This window comes from Chelon labrosus (genome assembly GCF_963514085.1).
Source record: "Chelon labrosus genome assembly, chromosome: 10".
Classification (NCBI taxonomy): domain Eukaryota; kingdom Metazoa; phylum Chordata; class Actinopteri; order Mugiliformes; family Mugilidae; genus Chelon; species Chelon labrosus.
In genome coordinates, this window is record NC_140360.1 from 16,223,525 (window position 1) to 16,243,238 (window position 19,714).

The following is a 19,714-nucleotide window of genomic DNA, read 5'->3' on the forward strand; positions in this document are numbered from 1 at the left end:
CAAGCTCTGTTCTAGATACAAAAGACAGCATGTTCCCAAAGTGTTTTGGACATATGCTCTTGGTCCATTCCCTCCACTTTTTATAGCCAGAGCTATTAAAGCACTTAATTCCCATGCCAAGTGTCATCAGACTCCCCCTGTCCCATTTCAAAAATGGTAGCTCCATTCGTGCACGTGAACCACTGTACGCAGTGCCAAGGTGAACACACTTGTAAAATGCGGCAGCTCTTCACTCTCTCCCGCCGTTGTGCGCTGGTAAAAATGACCTAATCAACAATGCAGACCTCATGTATAAAATAAAGTACAACCCTTCTTCCATTAATGTCATTGAGCATTCTGTGAGGGAGATCTCATGTTGACTGACATCCACACACTCACCCACATGTATGCTAGAGACAGACTCAAGAGCTTTCACACGAAAGAATATGATTTATTTATTTTTTTTCCTCCGGTGCATAATGTTTCAGGTGTGCACTGGCCTCTCTAAGCTAATTAGCGAAATCTTCAGGGCTCCGCTTGAGACAGGCTGCTGCTCACTGAGAGCAGATGGGGACCGGATGATGCTTTGGCTGACCTGTTTATCCTCCCCCCATCTCCTGTTGTTGACCACTGTGTGATTGAAATGCATTGCTTTTAACCTGTGGAGGTGTGCGCTCATTTTAAACAGCAGCCAATTTCAGATATTAGAGCCAAGCTGAGAGTCCACGCGACTAACCATGTTTTGAATGTGAAAATATATTCCTCCGGCGGCCGCGGTGCAGCCGTGATGATGCATAGGAAGCAGGTGAGGAAGTGTTATATTGGTCAGTAGGGAGCTTAATACCCTTCCACCCCTACTGTTTGAGATTTTCATACTGCAGAGGTTCAATAAAAAGGTGTGGAGGCTCGGAGTGGAAGAAATAGACTCCTTCTAGTGCAGAAGCAAGGGGTTAAAAGTTCATGTGTTCCTCTTATTGGAAGAAGTGCCATATCCTGTCACACCAGCGTCTAACACTTTTCTTTCCTGCTGTCCTCTTGCTGCATTTTCTCCTCTTGCTCTGTACAGGCAGTGCCGGCACCTCTGTTGTGTTTAACAAGAACGGCGACGCTCCAGGACGCTATGACCTGTTCCAGTTCCAGATGACCAACTCCTCCACCCCAGAGTACAGGGTGGTAGGACAGTGGGTGGAGAACCTCCAGCTCAGGGTACGACGGTTTAATGGTTCTCATAAAACCATCTCAAAAGTCTGTATGTCTGAATTTTAACGGGATATCTAGGTGCGTATTTTGACACCACAGTTTCCAAAGTCGAAATCTCTTTAGTGATAAAGAGAGTGCGCACACTGTTTGCATCTCAAATTTGGAGAAATCTCAGGTGCAGACGCGTTTTAGTTTCAGTCTAATTGGTGTAATTTTAGTGCAGAACTCAAATAATAATAATAATAATAATTTGTATTGTTTGTGCAGTTTATCTTGAAAATTTTACTCTGCTGTTTATTGTTTTCAGGCGTCCAACAATGAAACATGTACACACACACACGCAGTTGTGTGTTGCATATTAAAGTCAGACACCTCTCCTACAAGACAAAAAAAAAGATGCTATGCATAATTGAAATGTGATTCTTGTTAAAGGTTATCAAATAACTCGAAAGCTGCTTTTTTGTGAGGAGTAAACCCAGATAATTTTGTAATTTGTGAGTGAAGGGGGATAATAGGATTTTAGTTGAACACACATAAAAAACAAAACAAAAAAAAACAAGCGAGGTGAGCACTGGCTATTGTTGGATATTATTATTTTTCTACTGCATCTGTTGGTGGAATGATGATGGAGAGTGGGAGGAAGAGAAACAACACGTTTTTAACCCAAGTGTCAGTCCATATACTGCATGTTCAGGTTTGGCATCGCTCTGCTGCCAAATGTGTTAATATTAGATGGAAACTGACATCTAAAATACACACCTTCCATGTTCTTCCTGGAGCTTGTTAGCTTTCCTGAAGGTTTTCCTATACACGGTGGAAGTCTGTGATCACATTTTATCAGATGACAGTCAAGGAGCAGAATAAATCTTATGAAGGTTCTGCATGCATATAAGGAAAATGGATGGATTTTAATCTGAAAATAGAAGAAAATGTAATTTATGGGACACCTTTTGTCAGATTTAACAGATAGCACAACCCATGCGACGGCAACATGGATAGGGCGTTCTTTCATTTCATTGGATCTTTAAATAACTTTAATTCACCTACAAAAAAATAAAAAATACTGTCTAACATCAGATTTAGGTGCAGAGCAGGAGACAGCGGCTGCTTTTTTTTTTTTTAAGTGCAAGGTGTCGGTTTGTAGCCGCTGTAATAGATCTCACTGTCACAACACAAGAATGGGCCCAGGTGATTCATGTGGACAATAAAGGAACTGATGAGTTTTATTTTATTTCAAGGCCAACATGGCTGGAAATTGCCCGTATGATAGAAGGAAACCTGAGCTGAAATATTTGTGTGTAGCTGAGATTATCAAAAAAAAACAAAAAAAAAAACATGACATTTACATACAGATGAGTAAACATTTGCATAATGGCTCTCTGGATCACAAGAATTAAACTCAACCAAATGGATTTGATAGCACAGGTGGAACCACTCCTGCTGCTGGAGATTTGTGCTTCACTCCATTTTAGTGTGATTACAAACCAAATGCTGTTATAGTACAATTATAGTCCAATGTAAAAGGTATTACTTCGTTCGGTAACACATAAAGAGCCATTTAATTTAAAGCCGTCCCTGGAGTGAGCGTGCGTATACTCTCTGAGATTGTCGATAAGGCAGCTCTTAAAAACTCCAATTAATTGTAAAATTAACCACTAAAGCAAAATCCTATTGAAAACTACGGCAGCAGCACGAGTCCAAGGTGTCAAAAAAAAATCTTTGCTCCTGGTCTCCATGGCAACAGAGCTGTTGGTCTCATTACTGTTTCCACACTGTGTGTAATCGGGAGGTTTTCCAGAGAGCACCATTCATTGTCCAAATAACAAATGGCACCTTCATGCCCCCCAGATAAATGGCAGATGATAATCTAGCCAGACAGCACAGAAACAACACATTTGTCATACAGGTTACACACATCACAAACGCCCTGCAGATGTGCATGCAGCAGAGGTGCGTCTGCAATTATTGGCAGTCGCCACATATGGAGGAGGTGATGCTGTCACCTGCTGTGTGATGGTGGACTCACCAATACGTGATGGTTGTATGTGATGGTATTTTTGCGATGACGTTTATGTTATATGGCGGTGAAAGACGGCAAGGCAGCAAAAAAAAAAAAAGGCTCTAACATCTTTCCTGAAATTTTTCTATTTTCAGATAACAGAAATGATTTTTGACACTTTTGGGGAATACTCTGTATGTAGTTTTGGGGAATTTTAGCACAGAACTCATATCTGTGAGCTGAATATGAAGCCTCAGCTACACAAAGCAAAATAATACCACTGCCTCCAAATCTCCCTAATTGGCACGTTATATCGTGTTTGTTTAAACTTAACAAAAACCAAAGGATAAATATGATCATTTCTGATCTGCTGAGCCAGCCTGGATGTTTCTTTCCGTTTCCAGTTTTCATACTGAGCTATTGAAGACGAAAGGGCATTTTCCAAAACGTATAGCCTTCCTCAGATTGTTTAAGGTAGACAAGTTCACTTCAGAGTTAATACACTGCAGAGGGTTATGCACAATTATTTGGGAACCACTCACTATCCTTTACCATCTGTACATGTTACTGAACAAATTACTGTTTAGTGTTTTGATATTTGTAGGGCTCATTTCTGTACTCAATACAATCATTGATCTTCACAAATAAAAATAAAAAATCGAGAGACATTTATACGTACTCCAAGCAGATAAGTCTGTGAAGGAATCCTCTATTTTTTCACTGAGCAGTGCGTTAATTTTTAAAACATTCTCTATTCAAAACGAGAACACATGTATGACATCCACCAGCATGTATAGATGTGGGAACTGCACGACCGACTTGCATCGTTCTTTGTCCCTGTGGCCTTGCACATGCGGGACAAAGCAAACGCCCCCTCAAACTACAACTGTCTGAGCACAAAACGCCAATTAATTCATCTAACGTGGACTGCGCCGCGGCAAAACACTACGCTGAAACAAACCACTTGACGAATATTCTGTGGGATTGAGAAGGTCAGGATTGAGGAGGAAATTATTTAATGAAACTGGCCCACAGAGAGAGAAATGCTTTCATGTGCACTCTCAAATACACCGAAGACACCAAATGGACTCAGTCGTGAGCTCAGTTTAAAACATTATCCAAAGTAGTGACTGTCTGTTACCTTGTGAAATTTATAAACTGTGAGTAACTAGAGTAACAGGATAAGAAAAGTGATTGGTTCCCAAATAAATGGTTCTAACCCAGGCTGGCGTGTCATCTTAGACTTGTTGTAATCGACACAGAGAAAAAAATACCTCTATATGTAATGAGTCCTGCAACTACTCAGAGCCGTTTTGTTGAAAGCAAAATCAACTCAGTGTTGCTCAGATCAAATGTTTGACAATGTCTCTAAAATTCTACCGTCCATCACTGCACAAAGGACTTGATTGGCACAAATAGTGAATGTTTGAATGCGCTTACTACTGGTTTAGGACTCCATTTAAGATTTTATTGTTGGAGAAAAATGTTTTATTCGCACATATGTTATTTCCTGCATTGTCTCCACTTCTGTTCAGCCAGCCTTTACCCAGCTATTCTGCTGAACAACGGTGTCATGCATGTGTGCAGTGGCGGACCGAGGATTTTCTAGGCCTTCAATGGCCTTCAACCTTATTCAAAACACCTCTTAATGCAATTGTTATGACGCCACTGCTGTAGAAACCATCAACATCATACAGATACGCAATAAAACAGGACGTTGCATTGTAGACGCGTATCTCATATAGCGAGATGAATGACATTACTAAAGCAAGAAACTCACTTAGAACAAAAAGTTTCCTCTCACTGCAGCGCCACATACGTCAAATCCAGCTGAAGCATCAATGTCGACCCAATAAAATGGGAAAAATATGCATAAAAGATGTAAATATAATTCATTTTAATCACCAGCACTTTAGAAACTATTTAGAGATCTCCTCGGAGTCTGACAATCAAGGGCAGCGCTCACATTTGCTGGCCTGAAAGTGACGGACACACCCTTTCCCCGGCTAGGTCAGGCTAGCTAGCTCCAGGGTTGGCCGGCCTTTCCCCACAATATCCAGCTTTTCCTTCAAAGTAAACCATGAAAATGTCTTTCTAAGAAGATCTGCAACCACATCCATAGCCTCTCCTGCTTTCGTGGGTTCAAACAATAGCTATCAAAACGTTAACGGGGGCGATTTCCTTGTGCAGCTCGCAACAGATGAACATGAACCGCTAGCTTGGCTTAAACGGAGCGGCGCTCTCTCCCGCCACTGCATGTGTGTGTGTGTTTATGTGTGTGTGTGTGTGTGTGTGTGTATGTCCTTATGAGTACATGTGAGACGGACAAGATGTGGAGAACACCGCTCCATCGCGCCCGTAGAAGTCAGTAACTCCTCAGGGAGTCTTCAAGTCATCAATTCACTTTGCAGCACACTACAAAGATAATCACTAAAATGAATTCCTGTTCATTTCCAATATTGTTTTCCGCCATTCCATTTCTAATGATGGTTGTTCCGCACCCGTTGTCTCAAAGCGTCTTTTTAGATCCTGTCAGTTTGAGAAGACAATTAAAAAGTCAGGTTGCTACCGTGGAGGTTTTCAGTTTCTCTTTGCTCGTTGGTCTCCAATAGATTTAGTTTGGTGGATGTATTTTTATCTGGTACTGTTGATTGATACTGCCGCGAAACCAAGCTGGTGCGCCTTTAATCTTCCACTGCTTTTAAAGGCGCGGATCAGTACACTTTCATAATAAATCAAACGATCAGCTCGGAGTAGTGTGAAAGTTCCTCTTAACAGCCTAACAAAATATGTAAGAGCCCTAAAAAATTCCATTTCTTCACAAGGCTTCCTTTTAGGTTGAAACTATAGTGTGAGCTTGAATCATAAAACACCTCAGGGCTGTTTAGGTTTGGATTTTCACTCGCTGCGCGCGTGTATACTGCACTTTTCATTTCCTCGACAAGATCCTAAATAGAAATAAGCTTGGCGGAGTCTAACAGAAGCCGTTTGCCGTCCCAAATCCCATTCTCCTTCCTTCTCATCACGTATTTCATACCCCACTGGCTCCTGTATTAAAACATAATGTCTTTTGCATTTCACATTTTTTTATTTTTATTTCACTGAACAAAGGTAGGCTCAGTTGCCATGGTGATTTCAATTACTTTCAAGTATTAGAAAATACAATCCCTCTCAAAAATTGGCAAGAAAGATGTTTGACTGTATTAGGTTAATAATGATCGTATTGTACTTTGTCTCTGCAAAGAAGAAGCTTCATGACAGTCACATTGTATTAACAAGCTGTAGGTGAAATCATTATGTCGGAAAAGTATATCAGTAAAGATATATCTTAACATAAAGTCTGCTCCTTTTCTCTCCTCCTTATCTCACTGTTGCTTTCTGCGCTGTGTCACATCTCTCCCAGCTGGAGGAGCTTCAGTGGCCAGATGGGGAGCAGGAGGTGCCTATCTCTGTGTGCAGTCTGCCCTGCAAAACTGGAGAGAGGAAGAAAAAAGTAAAGGGCATGCCGTGCTGCTGGCACTGTGAGCTCTGCGACGGCTACCAGTACCAGTACGACGAGACTTCCTGCAGACTGTGCCCCTACAACATGACGCCCAACTCCAACAGAACCGCCTGCCAGCCCATCCCCATTATCAAGCTGGAGTGGCACTCCCCTTGGGCCATCATCCCCGTCTTCCTGGCCATGGTCGGCATCATCGCCACCATCTTTGTCATGGCGACCTTCGTGCGCTACAATGACACACCTATCGTGCGGGCGTCGGGCAGAGAGCTGAGCTACGTGCTCCTCACTGGCATCTTCCTGTGTTACATCATCACCTTCCTCATGATCGCCAAGCCCGACGTGGGCGTGTGCACGTTCAGGAGGATCTTTCTGGGCCTGGGCATGTGCATCAGCTACGCCGCGCTGCTCACCAAGACCAACCGCATCTATCGGATCTTCGAGCAGGGGAAGCAGACAGTCACGGCCCCCCGCTTCATCAGTCCCACCTCCCAGATCGCCATCACCTCCAGTCTAATCTGCGTGCAGCTGCTGGGGGTGCTGGTTTGGTTTGCCGTCGACCCGCCTAACACCATCATCGACTACGACGAGCAGAAAACCACAAACCCCAAGCTGGCCCGCGGCATGCTGAAGTGTGACATCACAGACCTGCAGATAATCTGCTCACTGGGCTACAGCATCCTGTTGATGGTGACCTGCACTATCTACGCCATCAAGACAAGGGATGTACCAGAAGACTTCAATGAAGCCAAGCCCATTGGCTTCACTATGTACACCACTTGCATCGTCTGGCTGGCCTTCATCCCGATTTTCTTTGGCACGGCCCAGTCGGCGGAGAAGGTGAGTCATTTCTTTGTCTTTTGCTTTCTCTCTCTTTCTCTGTCACCAGCTCTCTCTTTGTCTGTCTCTCTCCCTCCTCTCACAGATTTCCCTTTCTTTCCGTCGGCCCTGTTTTTATCTTGTACAAACACATGCGCACATGCATATTTGTGAAAACACAAACGGCACATAGAAGGACGCGCGCAAGCACAAATCTAGTGACTACATAAGTTATGGATTTGTTTCCTTTTGAGTTCTTATTTACGTGCCTCAGACATGCTTGGAAACCCACACCAGGGCCCCGGCAGACAGAAATAGGCATGTGAAGGCGGAGGAAGGGTTGATGTTAAGCACCAGAATCCTAAAATGCCCGAGGACTGATACAGATGGGGGCGCCGGCAGCTCCAGATGCCATTATCATAGCTCTCACGCTTGGGGCTCAACATATACTATTAGGCCCTATTCTGGAGACTGAGACAAGAGGGTTGAGGAGGTGGAGGAAGAGGATGATAAGGACCTGGAGAAGAAGAAACGCAGGGAGAAATGAGAGGAGGGTAAATAGAAGTTTGATTCAACACATTCCATCTCTTGACAGCTGCGCTCTACTCAACAAAGCATTTGACACTGTGTGCTGCTGGAGTTGATTGAGAATATGACATTCTGACCTTCTGTGCTAGTCATTGCTTATCTGGCCAGCGCTGGGCAGAATACAGATGCATTCACACGGTGGACCCTCGTTGTGCTTGGCGGGCCCGTGCGTGCGTACAAGATGGAGCAAAGGGGGAAGTTTTCCCCTGACAGAATATCAATGCTGACAGGAAAGTGTTACTCCAAACCTTTTGAGAGGCGCACCGTTCAATATCCTTCCTGCTAAGCTACCGCACGAGATGGATCAGAAGCTGATTTTCCTCATCTCAATTTGCTGCTGATTTCATAGATGAATTACACCCTCAGCAGCGACTAGGAGTTCATTATGTTACTTGCGGCGACCAGTGAAGCAGTAATGTGTTTATCTTTCCCCCTTTATGCAGTTAACTCCGTCTTAACACCGACGCCTGCCTTTCACACACCTCCGGTTCACACCGCAGCATCTTGGCGTAATGGCCTTTGTGGGTGCATTTCTGCTGGCTCCCTAGCCGGTGAGAAGTGCCTTAGCATGTCTTAGTGAAATCCTTTTGCAAAAGCTGCAGAGGAGTCGCGGTGAAGTGAAGCGATCTTATCCGTCACTGCAGCCTACTTATGCTGAAGTTTTCAACACGCACAGGGACGTTACGCAGTCCTCGCATCGGTTTCTGCTTAGCCGGTATATACAAGCTCATAAGACGCCCTCGTGATTGCTGCTCTGAAGATGTTGTTAAAAATACAAAAGTAGCGCAATCAGGGGATAGATTAGATTGATGATGTGTGCACATTTGTTTGAGCGTAAAACCTGCATGTAAATTAACTTTTGAACGCTAAATGCATTTGACTGTGTGTCTTCGCTTTAAGTGTGCCTTGCCGTGTTTTGTTTTTGTGTGCAGATGTGGCTGAGTACCCACTCAGATGAGTAATCTCTCCCTCCTCTGGTTGTCCAATACCAAATGATTTATAACACTGAGATGACACAAAGCCAGCTGCCACAGACCCCCCCCCCCCCCCCCCCAAAAAAAAATCAGCTGCTCCTGTTTGACTTTAAGTTTTCTGGTTTCATAGCAGAAGTTTATAAATGTAGGGAGTGGAATTTCCTTGTATTCAACACCGTTTCTGGCCTTTTCTTTTTCCACACCTGTGACTCCCTCTAGTTTGCTCATTCAAAATCATATCGAGGGGAAGCCATGCGACAACAGCAACAAAAGATCACAGAGCATCTCTCTGCCTCGGGTTGCACCTGCATGTGCTCAGTCACCTACTCAGCATGCTCACGTAAATAAATGTGAACGTCACCGGCATCCGCATTCAGCTGTCCTCAGTCCAGGAGATCAGCTGACTTCTGGACTTCTGACTCTTAAGGCCTACGTGTTGCCGTTCAAACAGACTTTAATCCACATAACAATCTGACTTATTTATGACCTTTAACAGTTTCTTTTCTGCATAAATCATCAACTTTTATTTCCAGACTCATGGTCCAATAAATACACATACCAATACCAACAACAGCACATAGACAAACAACAGGACAGTTAAAAAAGGCAATGATACCAGTGTTTCCACATGGATGACTGGTATCGCACAGTACTAAAACCAGGGTTTGACAACAGCATAATGATAAGGTTACATGAACCATTCAACCTGCAAATGAATTTGTACATTAGGTTTCTTAACAATGCATGGAATGTGTTGACTCCTACCCTACAAAATAATTCACTTGCACTGCTCCACCTGGGTTTTTTAAGCAGTGTACGCAAACCATCATTATAAGCAATCTGGAGCTTCTGGATACTAAACTTTTTAAACTTGGTCCATAAATGGGCAGTATATAAAGGAGTACAGTATGCTTTAAACAGGCTTATCTTAACTTGATCCGAGCACCAGTGGAATTTCCTAACCAGCATGTTAGCTTGTGCATATAACATGCGGCGCTGCCTATAGATGTCAGCATCATCACACATTTGATCTGTGATGATGTGTCCTAGATATTTAGTTTTATTACCTACAGTTAAAGCTTGCCCTGCCAGGTGAAAAGATGGAAAGATTAACTCCTTATCTCCTTTTGTTTTGCAGATCAGAACAACACTCTTTTTACTATTATATTTAACATCAAATTTAACACCATACTCAGTACATATGTTCAGCATCTCTTGAAACCCAGCACTGCTAGGAGAAAAGATAACCAAATCATCGGCATACATAAGGTGGTTTACCAGGGTGTTGCCAACCATGCATCCTGTTTTACTGGCTCTTAGTTGGTCAGATAGATCATTCATATAGATATTATGCATAAAGAAAACTACAAAATATATTTAATGGATGATGTCAATCAAAATGTCTTACAGTTCAGAGAAAGAGGATTCAGAAGCGCTCTAGTGAAACAAGATGCAGTGATGCTTAAAAGAGAACTTCTTGTCATGGAAGCTTACATACCTCAATACATGTCAGGAAACCACTTAGGCTCTTGTAAGATGTCTCCTGTATACGTAAACTTCTTGGAAGACAGATTGTCCTGACAGGCGTCATTAGCTCCAGTTCTGGCAAAAACAAAACTTTATCTCTCCAGCTTTCAGCAGGTGAAACAAGGAGAACTTCTCCTCCTCCCGCCCCTCTGTGCAAACAGCTCTTGACCGAGTTGGGCTTGACACATGCTCCGGAGATGTGGAGTCTTTTTGAAAAATAATATGTGAAATGCACTTGTTTTATGCATGAAACCTTCAGCAGACTGCACCAGAGGCAGACTGCAGGCGAAATGCTAAAACTGGTCAAGTGTAATGGAGAGAAAGAAATGCCATGGTTTACATTTTTAGCCTCGGCCTGTATTTATTCATCAAGGAAAAGGGAGGCGGCGCTGGTTCTGAACCACCACTGTCCAGGAAAGCAAACCCCGCCCCCCCAAAAAAACAGGTAATTCATGGTATTGGACTGTGTGTTAAAAGTTTTAGGTGAGGGTAAAAATTGAAATGCAGAAAAATAGCAACATGGGGAATAAATATAACACCAGCAAATAACATTAAGCTACCGTTGCTTAGCCTCCAGCCTCACTTTAAAAAAAAATGAGAGTATATACAAAATGAAACTCCTCTGCATGAATTTCAGCCCTTAGCAACCATATTGCATTACATTTCCTAGATCACTGTACATGTTGACCAGTATATCAGATGCAGTAGTGATGATGCAAACAGTCAGGGGGAGATATACCATGAAAATCTATCATTTTAAATAAATAAATGAGACATAAAGGGTTATGATAGATTTTACCTGCTATGATTCAGTCGAGCTGCCCTTCGTGACCATTAAGCAGCTGCGCTCCCACTGAGTAACCCGGCTGAAGCTGTGCACTATCTTATAGTATGTGATCAAAGTTGGCTCGATTGCTGTCAAAGTCGTAGGCTCTGAAAGAACCACTGATCACCGCTGCACTCTCTCCGTTGCTGAAAAAAAAAAAAGTCAGATTGTGAGACATTGTGGAGGATTTGGAGTCCCTGCAGAGACAGAATGTGTTCTCCTCTGAACACCAGCACAAAGCCAGTCACAAAAAAAAAATGACTCAGTTTTTGTCAAAATAGTATCTTTTAATAGGCTTATTTTTCTTCTTCATCAGGCGTTACAAAAACCCTCTCTCCTTTCACAAGCTGTCTCTGCCTCAAAGCCGTCTTCTGGTGACTCTCAACCGGTTAGGACACCTCCTAAACATCAACCAAGACTGAAGTAATTGGATGAATTATGACATATTATAAAACAATTTTAAAAACAATTTCCCAACTAGTCATGAATGCTGCCTTGTTAAGACTGATTTCCTTCCTACTCTGATAAACGTCAACCCTGTTAACGCTGTATTTTGACTAATCCCGTCGAGGGAACATCAGCAGTGACTTCCTCACATTGCTTTGACTATTATTTGCACCACTCTTAACACAGGCACGATGCGCAATATGTTTTCACAAACTCTTTATCTGCCGGTCCTAAAGCCCATAAGTGGAAACCTCCTGTACAGAGAGCCAAAAAGGAGTGAAGGCCATCCACACAGAAAGCACTGTCTCCAATGTGGAATAGGGCTTTGCAGCACAAAGCCAAACAGAGTTATTCATAATGTGAGCTGGGCCTTGAAAGTAGGCCACCCAAAACAACAAGAGACATCCAGGTAGTTGAGAGGAGACTGCAAATCCCCCGGATTCATTATAGAAGGCATTCTCCAACGGGGCAGAGAGCATCCTAATTGTCACTTACTGAATCAAGTCCTTATCGCTGTGTGAATTTATAGTACTCAACCATACCCAACTAAATTGCCTTTGCAGTAAGTATATCCCTGGTGGGTATAATTATGAGAATTACCCTCGGCAGCTTTTTTGGCTAAATAGAAGGCGCATGGCTTGTTGTGGCTGAATGTTGGCATTTGGCTTGTCAATGAGATGTAAAATTCAGCAGCAACCGTTTGATTCCTGATGAGGACGTTAATAAATCATTACCGCAGCTATAAATAGAGAGTTGCTAAGCAGTTGTGAAAATGACTTCATGTATTTATTTATGTTAAAGCAACAGAAATTAATTATGAATGTTCTGTGACAAGCTAAACGTTCAAATGGTGGGTGAGAAGGGGCGACGAATTTGGGTCAAGCTCAGAGAGATGCACAATGCAAAAAAAAAATAAAAAAATCTCTGAGATTGGAGACGGTAAGAAAAAGGATTTGTTTTGGTGTGTTTGTGCGCATGCGCGGCTGTATTAGGGGGGAGTGAAAGCCCTCATACCTACACACGCTTTGTGTGCGCGGGAGTGTGTGTGTGTTTGTGTACAGTGTTTGTGTATCGAGTACAAGCAAGCGCCTAATGCTTATTGTGAGCCTGCTCCTGAGTCAACTCTCCTGCACGGTCAATAAATCAGTTCTGATAGGGTCAGCATCGCCGAGTCCAAGGTATCAGAATCTCATTAAAAGCTTATTCCGGGCGTGTGTTTAGTTGCTTGCGCCAAACTCTGAAGCGTTGCCATGGTTACCAGACAGGTTACCAACCACCAAACATTGAAAAGCAGCGCAGGGTGGAGATTCGCTGGTGATTATGTTTGATGCCGTCCTCGCAGCTCTTTGACTGGCTTGCCCCAAAATCTAATCATAAACGCTTCGGATTCCCAGCCCAGACGCAGCATCCCCCTCCGTCTTAGCAGAGCAGAGTGCACTGAGAGCATTGTGATATTCATACTGTTATTAATGCATGGTGTACCAGCCAGATCGCTGCCTCCGACGCAGCTCCACAGAGAAACCGCAGGAGCAGCTGAGTGTATTGGCATGTTGATGATATCAGGCATCCGGATGCTTTCTACAGATTAGAAGACAAAGGCATGACGAGCATGAAAATGAGTGTTGTGTAAAAGAAATCGCTGTTACCCGTATTTACCAAGATAGATTGTATGCAAATGCAGACATTTCTGCCTCTCACTTGCTCAGAGAGTATTTCGCTTCTTTGCAGACACACTGTGGCGGATAATGTGTTTACAGTTGCACCCTCTTCCCTGTCTACATTGCCAGCGATTGACTGAAAGGCAGCATATAAGTGACATCTGATGCTTTCGAGTGCAGTAGATTAGCGAGGAGGCTTTGCTGGTCGGCACTTGAAACGCTAATGTCCACTCCTGAAGAGGGATATTCTCCTCCAAGACCCTTAAATGAAACAAGGGGCTCTTGCGTGTTAGCTGATATACTGACTTCACCCCCTCTTAGTAAAATAACTATACTTTAATGAAGTTTAAAATACTTAATCCCTGAGTGATCTGAGTTATGTAAGCTCTCAGTCTTGACAGTGTGAAAGGTGTTAGGTAACCTCTGAAAAGGAATGTAGTGAGGGGAGTATTGAAGCAAATGTACCTGAATGTGTTAATGAATGGCAATCTCATGAATGGTCTCAGCAGTTACAGCAGCAGTAACGCGGTGAAAGCCGTTCACAGGTCGCACTCTGCTGCGTGCGGCGCTGCACAAAATTAAACATAGACCTGCTGTTTGCTGCAGATGCAGTGTTCTTAGTCCACGCTTAGTCCTTGACTGCACTCGGGACGACTTCAAAATTAAAATGGGTCTACTGGAGGAAGGAGTAGCTGCTTGAGTGGTGAAATAAGACATCGGACAGAGAGGAAAGGTGACTCTCAGACCCTCATCTCTCCCTCGTCTGACAGACGGTGTGTGGTCAATCGATCTAGTCAAGAGTGAAGAGGCCATGCGAGGACACTTTGATAAAGTCGGGGTGATCCGTCGCCTATTGTCATTAATACGCTTGAGTCCACTTTGACTTGAGTGAATAGCTCCAGGTCAGGCTGTAATAAATGCTGCTGGATTATGTTGCTCAACGCATGACTGCTCCTTTGTCCGTAGCTACACATAGCAAATCTGAAAGTCCACCTCCTCCATATTTAGGTTATCAAAACAGGAATATTATTACTGAATTCAATTACAAGTTATTCTGAATATACACACAGTATACTTGGTATATCAGCACAAAACAGAAACATAACTGATGGCCCCATTTTTTTATTTAACCACATTGCCAGACTGAAAAAAGGACAATCATTTTATTTTTTATTTTTTTTGGGCCGGATGCTCAGATTTTGTTATCAGGCGATGGTTATTATTAGGTTTCGCCTCATCACCGCGCTCAACAGTGTGACTGTTCCCTAATTGGCCACAGATGTTTAGCCATCATTGCTTTCATGTTTCTAATTTCTTCTTTATAAGGGTTTAAATGCTACTCATAACATATTTATCTGCCTCACAGAGCAGCCAAATCAAACTTCACACACTTATTCTTATTATGCACGTTGCTATTATGGTCTTTAATAAATACACTTCTACCTGTTTGTGCTTCCTTCCAGCTGTACATTCAGACAACCACCCTGACCATCTCCATGAACCTCAGTGCCTCAGTAGCACTGGGCATGCTCTACATGCCCAAGGTGTACATCATTATCTTCCACCCTGAGCTGAACGTACAGAAGAGGAAGCGTAGCTTCAAGGCTGTGGTCACAGCTGCCACAATGTCATCACGTTTGTCCCAGAAGCCCAGCGAGAGGCCCAATGGAGAGGCCAAGACTGAGCTGTGTGAGAACCCTGCTGCTGACCCCATGAGTAAGTAGCCCAGTGTAAGGATGGCTAAGCCTCAGAGCCACGTATGTATGAGTGAACTGAGCTCAAGGTGACGTTTCATATACGGTTACGTTACATTTCATATAAAACCTTTTACATTTACAATGCCGTACTTTAAGTATTTAAAAAAACGCAGCATTCAAACATTTAAGAAAGGTTAAGAAAAACACTTCATTTAGTTATATGCAGCTATGCAGACAATGCTATGTTTATTAATGTACAGTACTTATGAGTAACTGTAACAACACCTTTACTTTTAGAGACCTAAAGAGCTGACTTTACCATATGGTCATTCATTATCTGTTTATACACCAGCATGTGCCCACAGGAGCACAACCACGTCACTTGGAAAGGTTTAGTTATCGGCTGCTTTTAAATCCCAAATTGGGGGATCACTGTGCTACGAAATATGTGTTAACTAAATATACATTTTATATTTTTAACGCAAATACAGCAGTAGAAACTGAGAAAAAAGTGCATTCATCACACATTAAATATTTCATATGTGATGAGAAGACAGTAGATAAGCAGTTAGACCGGGCTGATGGGAGATGAATTTCATGTGAAAGATAATGACTTTATACAGATGTTAGGAAATGATAAAGAGCGCAAAGAAGACCGAGGACTTGATATCCGTGTAATAGATGTACACTTCCCCGAGAAACACGAATGAGGCGTCTTCTTATTCTTCCCTAGGTCGTTCTCATATTTCCTTTCTTGTCCTAGAAAGTCCCATCACACCACTTTAATTGGGTGGTGACATGGTTAAAACCATGTATAATGTCCCATAGAAAGGACTCAGTTATCTCGTATCCAGACAAATGGTTAGACCTTTAGCCCGAGTGCATGGCAGCGAGCACGAGAGGAGATTGGGAACTTGCTCTGTGAAGAGATTTCAAGAAGCAGGGCTTTGTCGCTGGGAATGGAGGGAGATTATCCGTCTCTGTTGCTGTGTGTTACTCATAGCAGCCTTCATCTGAAACAGTAAGCATGATCCTGTTAGCAAAGATAATGCTGGGCATTAGTGCGTGAGTGGGGAAGCCTACACGCTCTCATAGTTAGGTGATATAGTTTTGTTTTGGCTGAGGAACACAGATACTAGAAAGAATTTTACGGAGAGAAAAAAAAACTGCAGAGGCTGGATTTTAGACCAGTGTTGCTATGGAAGCTCTGCGCTCCTTTCTAGTTGTCAGGATGAAGACAGAGAAGATTGACAGCTCATGCAAATCACACATCACAGCTTCCAAAGACCTCCTCTCGCTCAACGTTTCTAATCACATAAGAGCGATCATGGCACCCACAGGTGCACCAGCCCCTCAACCCCTCTTTGAATTATGCCTGAGATGACAGATTTTCCTGGGAATTTCTCCAACGCCCAACAGTTGTCACACTCATCTGTCATGAGCCGAACGAGCTTGTGTACGCGTGCGTTTGTGCAACTGTGAGTGTGCACGCGGTTTTCGGTGTGCATGCTGCTGTGTGACTGAATGTGAGAGTTACACATGTATTAGTGGGCGAGCTGGCGCGAGCGTGTCAGTGGACGGGGAACATATCCTTGCCTGTCACACGTGTGGCTCATTGAGTAAACGCACACTCTGCATAGAGGGTAAAACCTCAACATCTGTTGCAGCAGCACACCCCGTCTCCCCAAGCAGGGCCTGCAGGCTACCGAAAGGCCCTCCCAAAGTGTGCGCCGTGTCATCTGTTCTGTGTGTCTCTCACCTTCTGTCTCCCCTACGTGAATGTCTTCTCACCTCGTCTCCCCTCCCTGCACATTTACTCCTCCTCTTGCCCTTCTTCTTTAGCAACAGTGGAAGTGACATTTATTAATGGCGAATTTATGTGCATGACCGCTCCGAAACCTGAACTGTGCTTCGACCATCCCCAGAGACTGTCCGTCAATTCCTGTAACCATCAGAGCGCCAAATACCTCCCTTTCAGGGCCCATCGGCGCTGAGATGACTCGGAGTGATTTATAGAATTAGGAGCATTCGCAATTCTGCAGATTTACATGGGTATTGATAGGGTGTAATATCTTCATGATTGCGCCTCTCACGCAGAAGGATTTAACCTGTAAATCAAAGATGTAGAAATTATCCTGTGTCCTGTCATTTTTTTCCCCGACAGGCACGTGTGTGAATGCCTTAATGCTTTTCAGATTGAATTTATTTCATTAACGTGGTAAGAAAACACAGCCGAGCAAATAGCAGAAGATAAGAAAAGTCGTGGGATGAGATAAGATAATAAGCTTTGAATATTAGATGAAGGTGGATGCCTCAGTCCCAGACCAGCAAACGCACACGCACACACACACACACACACACACACACACACACACACACAAGGAAAGTGTCTTCCTTAAAAATGACTGATTTTCCTGAAGACTGTTTATGGTTAGCAGCAAGAATCTCTTGTAAATTCACTAATGTTTTATTCATCATACTCACTGGCCAAGACTACAAAATGCAGCTGTAAAGAAATGGTGAGACTTTAATTGCATAGCCCATGGGAGCTGGTCGCCATAGCAACATTAAAGCAGCAGAATGAGCATTTATAGAAATGTCTGTGATTAGGAAAGTGTGCACCAACCTCCGCATCCACGGCACAGGCAGGACGGCCCGCGTGCAGATACGCACATCCCCGTGCTCACATTTCTTTATTCCAGCCTTAACCTCCACGATATCACACCCTAATTAAATTTCACCCTAATCCAGAGGCTACTCATAACTCTTATTTTATTCCTAACATAAAACAGCCATTCCAAGAAGTCAAGACAGAATGACCTCCGCTTCCAAAAAAAAAAAAAAAAAAAAAAGCTTCCTGCGTGAAGTTTTGAATCTCAGATTGGTTCTCATAACGACAGAGATACAGCAGGACACACAAACACAAACGGCACCTAGGCACTCAGCCACATTCTGATATGTTTCCATGGCAATCCAGACTGGGATCGCATTGCATGCCCCAGCATTTGTTCGGTGCCCACTTGTGTGTTGTTTGTGTTTTTTATCACTAGTTAACATCTGAAAATAGAAACTAAGGCTTTACACAGGGGCATTGGGAGTTGAAATGATACGCCAGGCCAGAAAACATTGCTGCTGATTGCACACAGCTGGTGATAAGAATGCACGCCACAGCAGGATGAGTTTACCAAAGCGGGTGATGTCTGTTTACCTCTGCAAGATGCTTTCTTTTGTTTGGTTTTAGCAAAGTAAATTGTAATCTTTGTACATATATACTCTGTTCTCAGGTCAAGCAACCAAGAAAACATATGTGAGTTACAACAACCTCAGGATCTGATCTGCTTGGAAATGAATGCTGTTTGTCCTTTATCTGTGATTGAAAAAGGGAGGGGAGCTGTAGAGGATCAGAGAAAGACAGACAGAGACAGGAGAGAGAGCGCAAGCATCCCAGCACCACCTGCAGTACCTATGCACTCCAGGACTGTGGATGGGATCCAACCTTCATCCAGACATGATGCATGAGTCCTGACAGAGACTAGCACAGCTTTAGGCTAGAGTGGCTGGGTCGGCCTCCAGAACCAAACAGTAGGTTTTAAACTTGTGTTGGTGGCCCCCTTCTCTCTCTCTCTGACAGAGAACAACTTGCCTGCTAAAAGGGGTCACTGTGAATGAGGACAAACGCTAAAAAGGACACTGGATCTGCTTTCAAGATATTTTCTTTTGAAATGTCATTAAAGCCATATTCTCCTGGGGTTCCCATTATCTGATTTCTGTTTTGTATTGTTTAGAAGTGATTTTCTTCTGTGCCTCTTTTTTCTTGAAGTCAATTTAATTACCTTGAACAGCAAGCTCTGCCACATACAGTATTTTTGTTTTTAATGAAATCAACTCAAATCAGTCCCAGATGATTGTTATGTTAAGAGTGATGGGCATTGTAAGTATATTTTTTTTGTAAATATTTGAGAGTATTTTCATGTTTGGAGTACAAAAGTAGATATCCAGTCTTTGTTTAATTGGATTTGGATGGTAATGAAAAGCACCACAAAGTGTTCACTTTGCATGTGCCAATGTATGTTTGTTCTATTTGATGTAAACTAAAGAAAAAAAAAAAAAGAGAAATAAATTATGAAAATGATAATGAGCTTCAGCATCCTTCTGCAGTTTGTTTTCTTTACCAGAACTTCACTGAATGACAGAATATGGCTTTAATCTGTTGTCCGATTGACCTCCCCTGTATCTCCAAGCATGTTTGTTTTATATAGTTTCGTACTGGGTATGTTATGCCTAATTATGGTGTGGGAAACAGTAATATCAGAGCAATCATGCAAGTATGTTGTGATGTCTGTCAAATTATGAACATGTAATAAAATCATTTTGTTATCTTTTATACAATCAAACCAGACAGCATATCATAGTTATTTCTGTGCATGTGCGTTTGTATGAGTGAGCATGTCCATAGCAGGAGAAAGTGCACATGTACGAATAAGTACGATTAATCCCAGTG

At 42.9% G+C, this 19,714-nt stretch overlaps 1 protein-coding gene across 2 annotated transcripts in view; it reads left to right on the top strand.

Annotated features, from left to right (window-relative positions):
* Positions 1–19,509, top strand: part of LOC311494139 (metabotropic glutamate receptor 7-like) — a gene marked incomplete at its 5' end in the record, with an annotated part of 62,491 nt that extends 42,982 nt beyond the window's left edge. The window contains 4 exons of one of the 2 annotated variants that reach the window (XM_084553039.1): positions 1,050–1,185; positions 6,582–7,517; positions 14,980–15,232; positions 18,596–19,509. In XM_084553039.1, coding sequence (XP_084409165.1) covers positions 1,050–1,185; positions 6,582–7,517; positions 14,980–15,232; positions 18,596–18,732 — 1,462 coding nt within the window. In that variant the 3' untranslated portion in view covers positions 18,733–19,509. Of the gene's footprint in view, positions 1–1,049; positions 1,186–6,581; positions 7,518–14,979; positions 15,233–18,497 lie in introns of both variants that reach the window. The other variant, XM_084553040.1, reaches the window with a different exon arrangement.
* Positions 19,510–19,714: the final 205 nt, after the last annotated feature.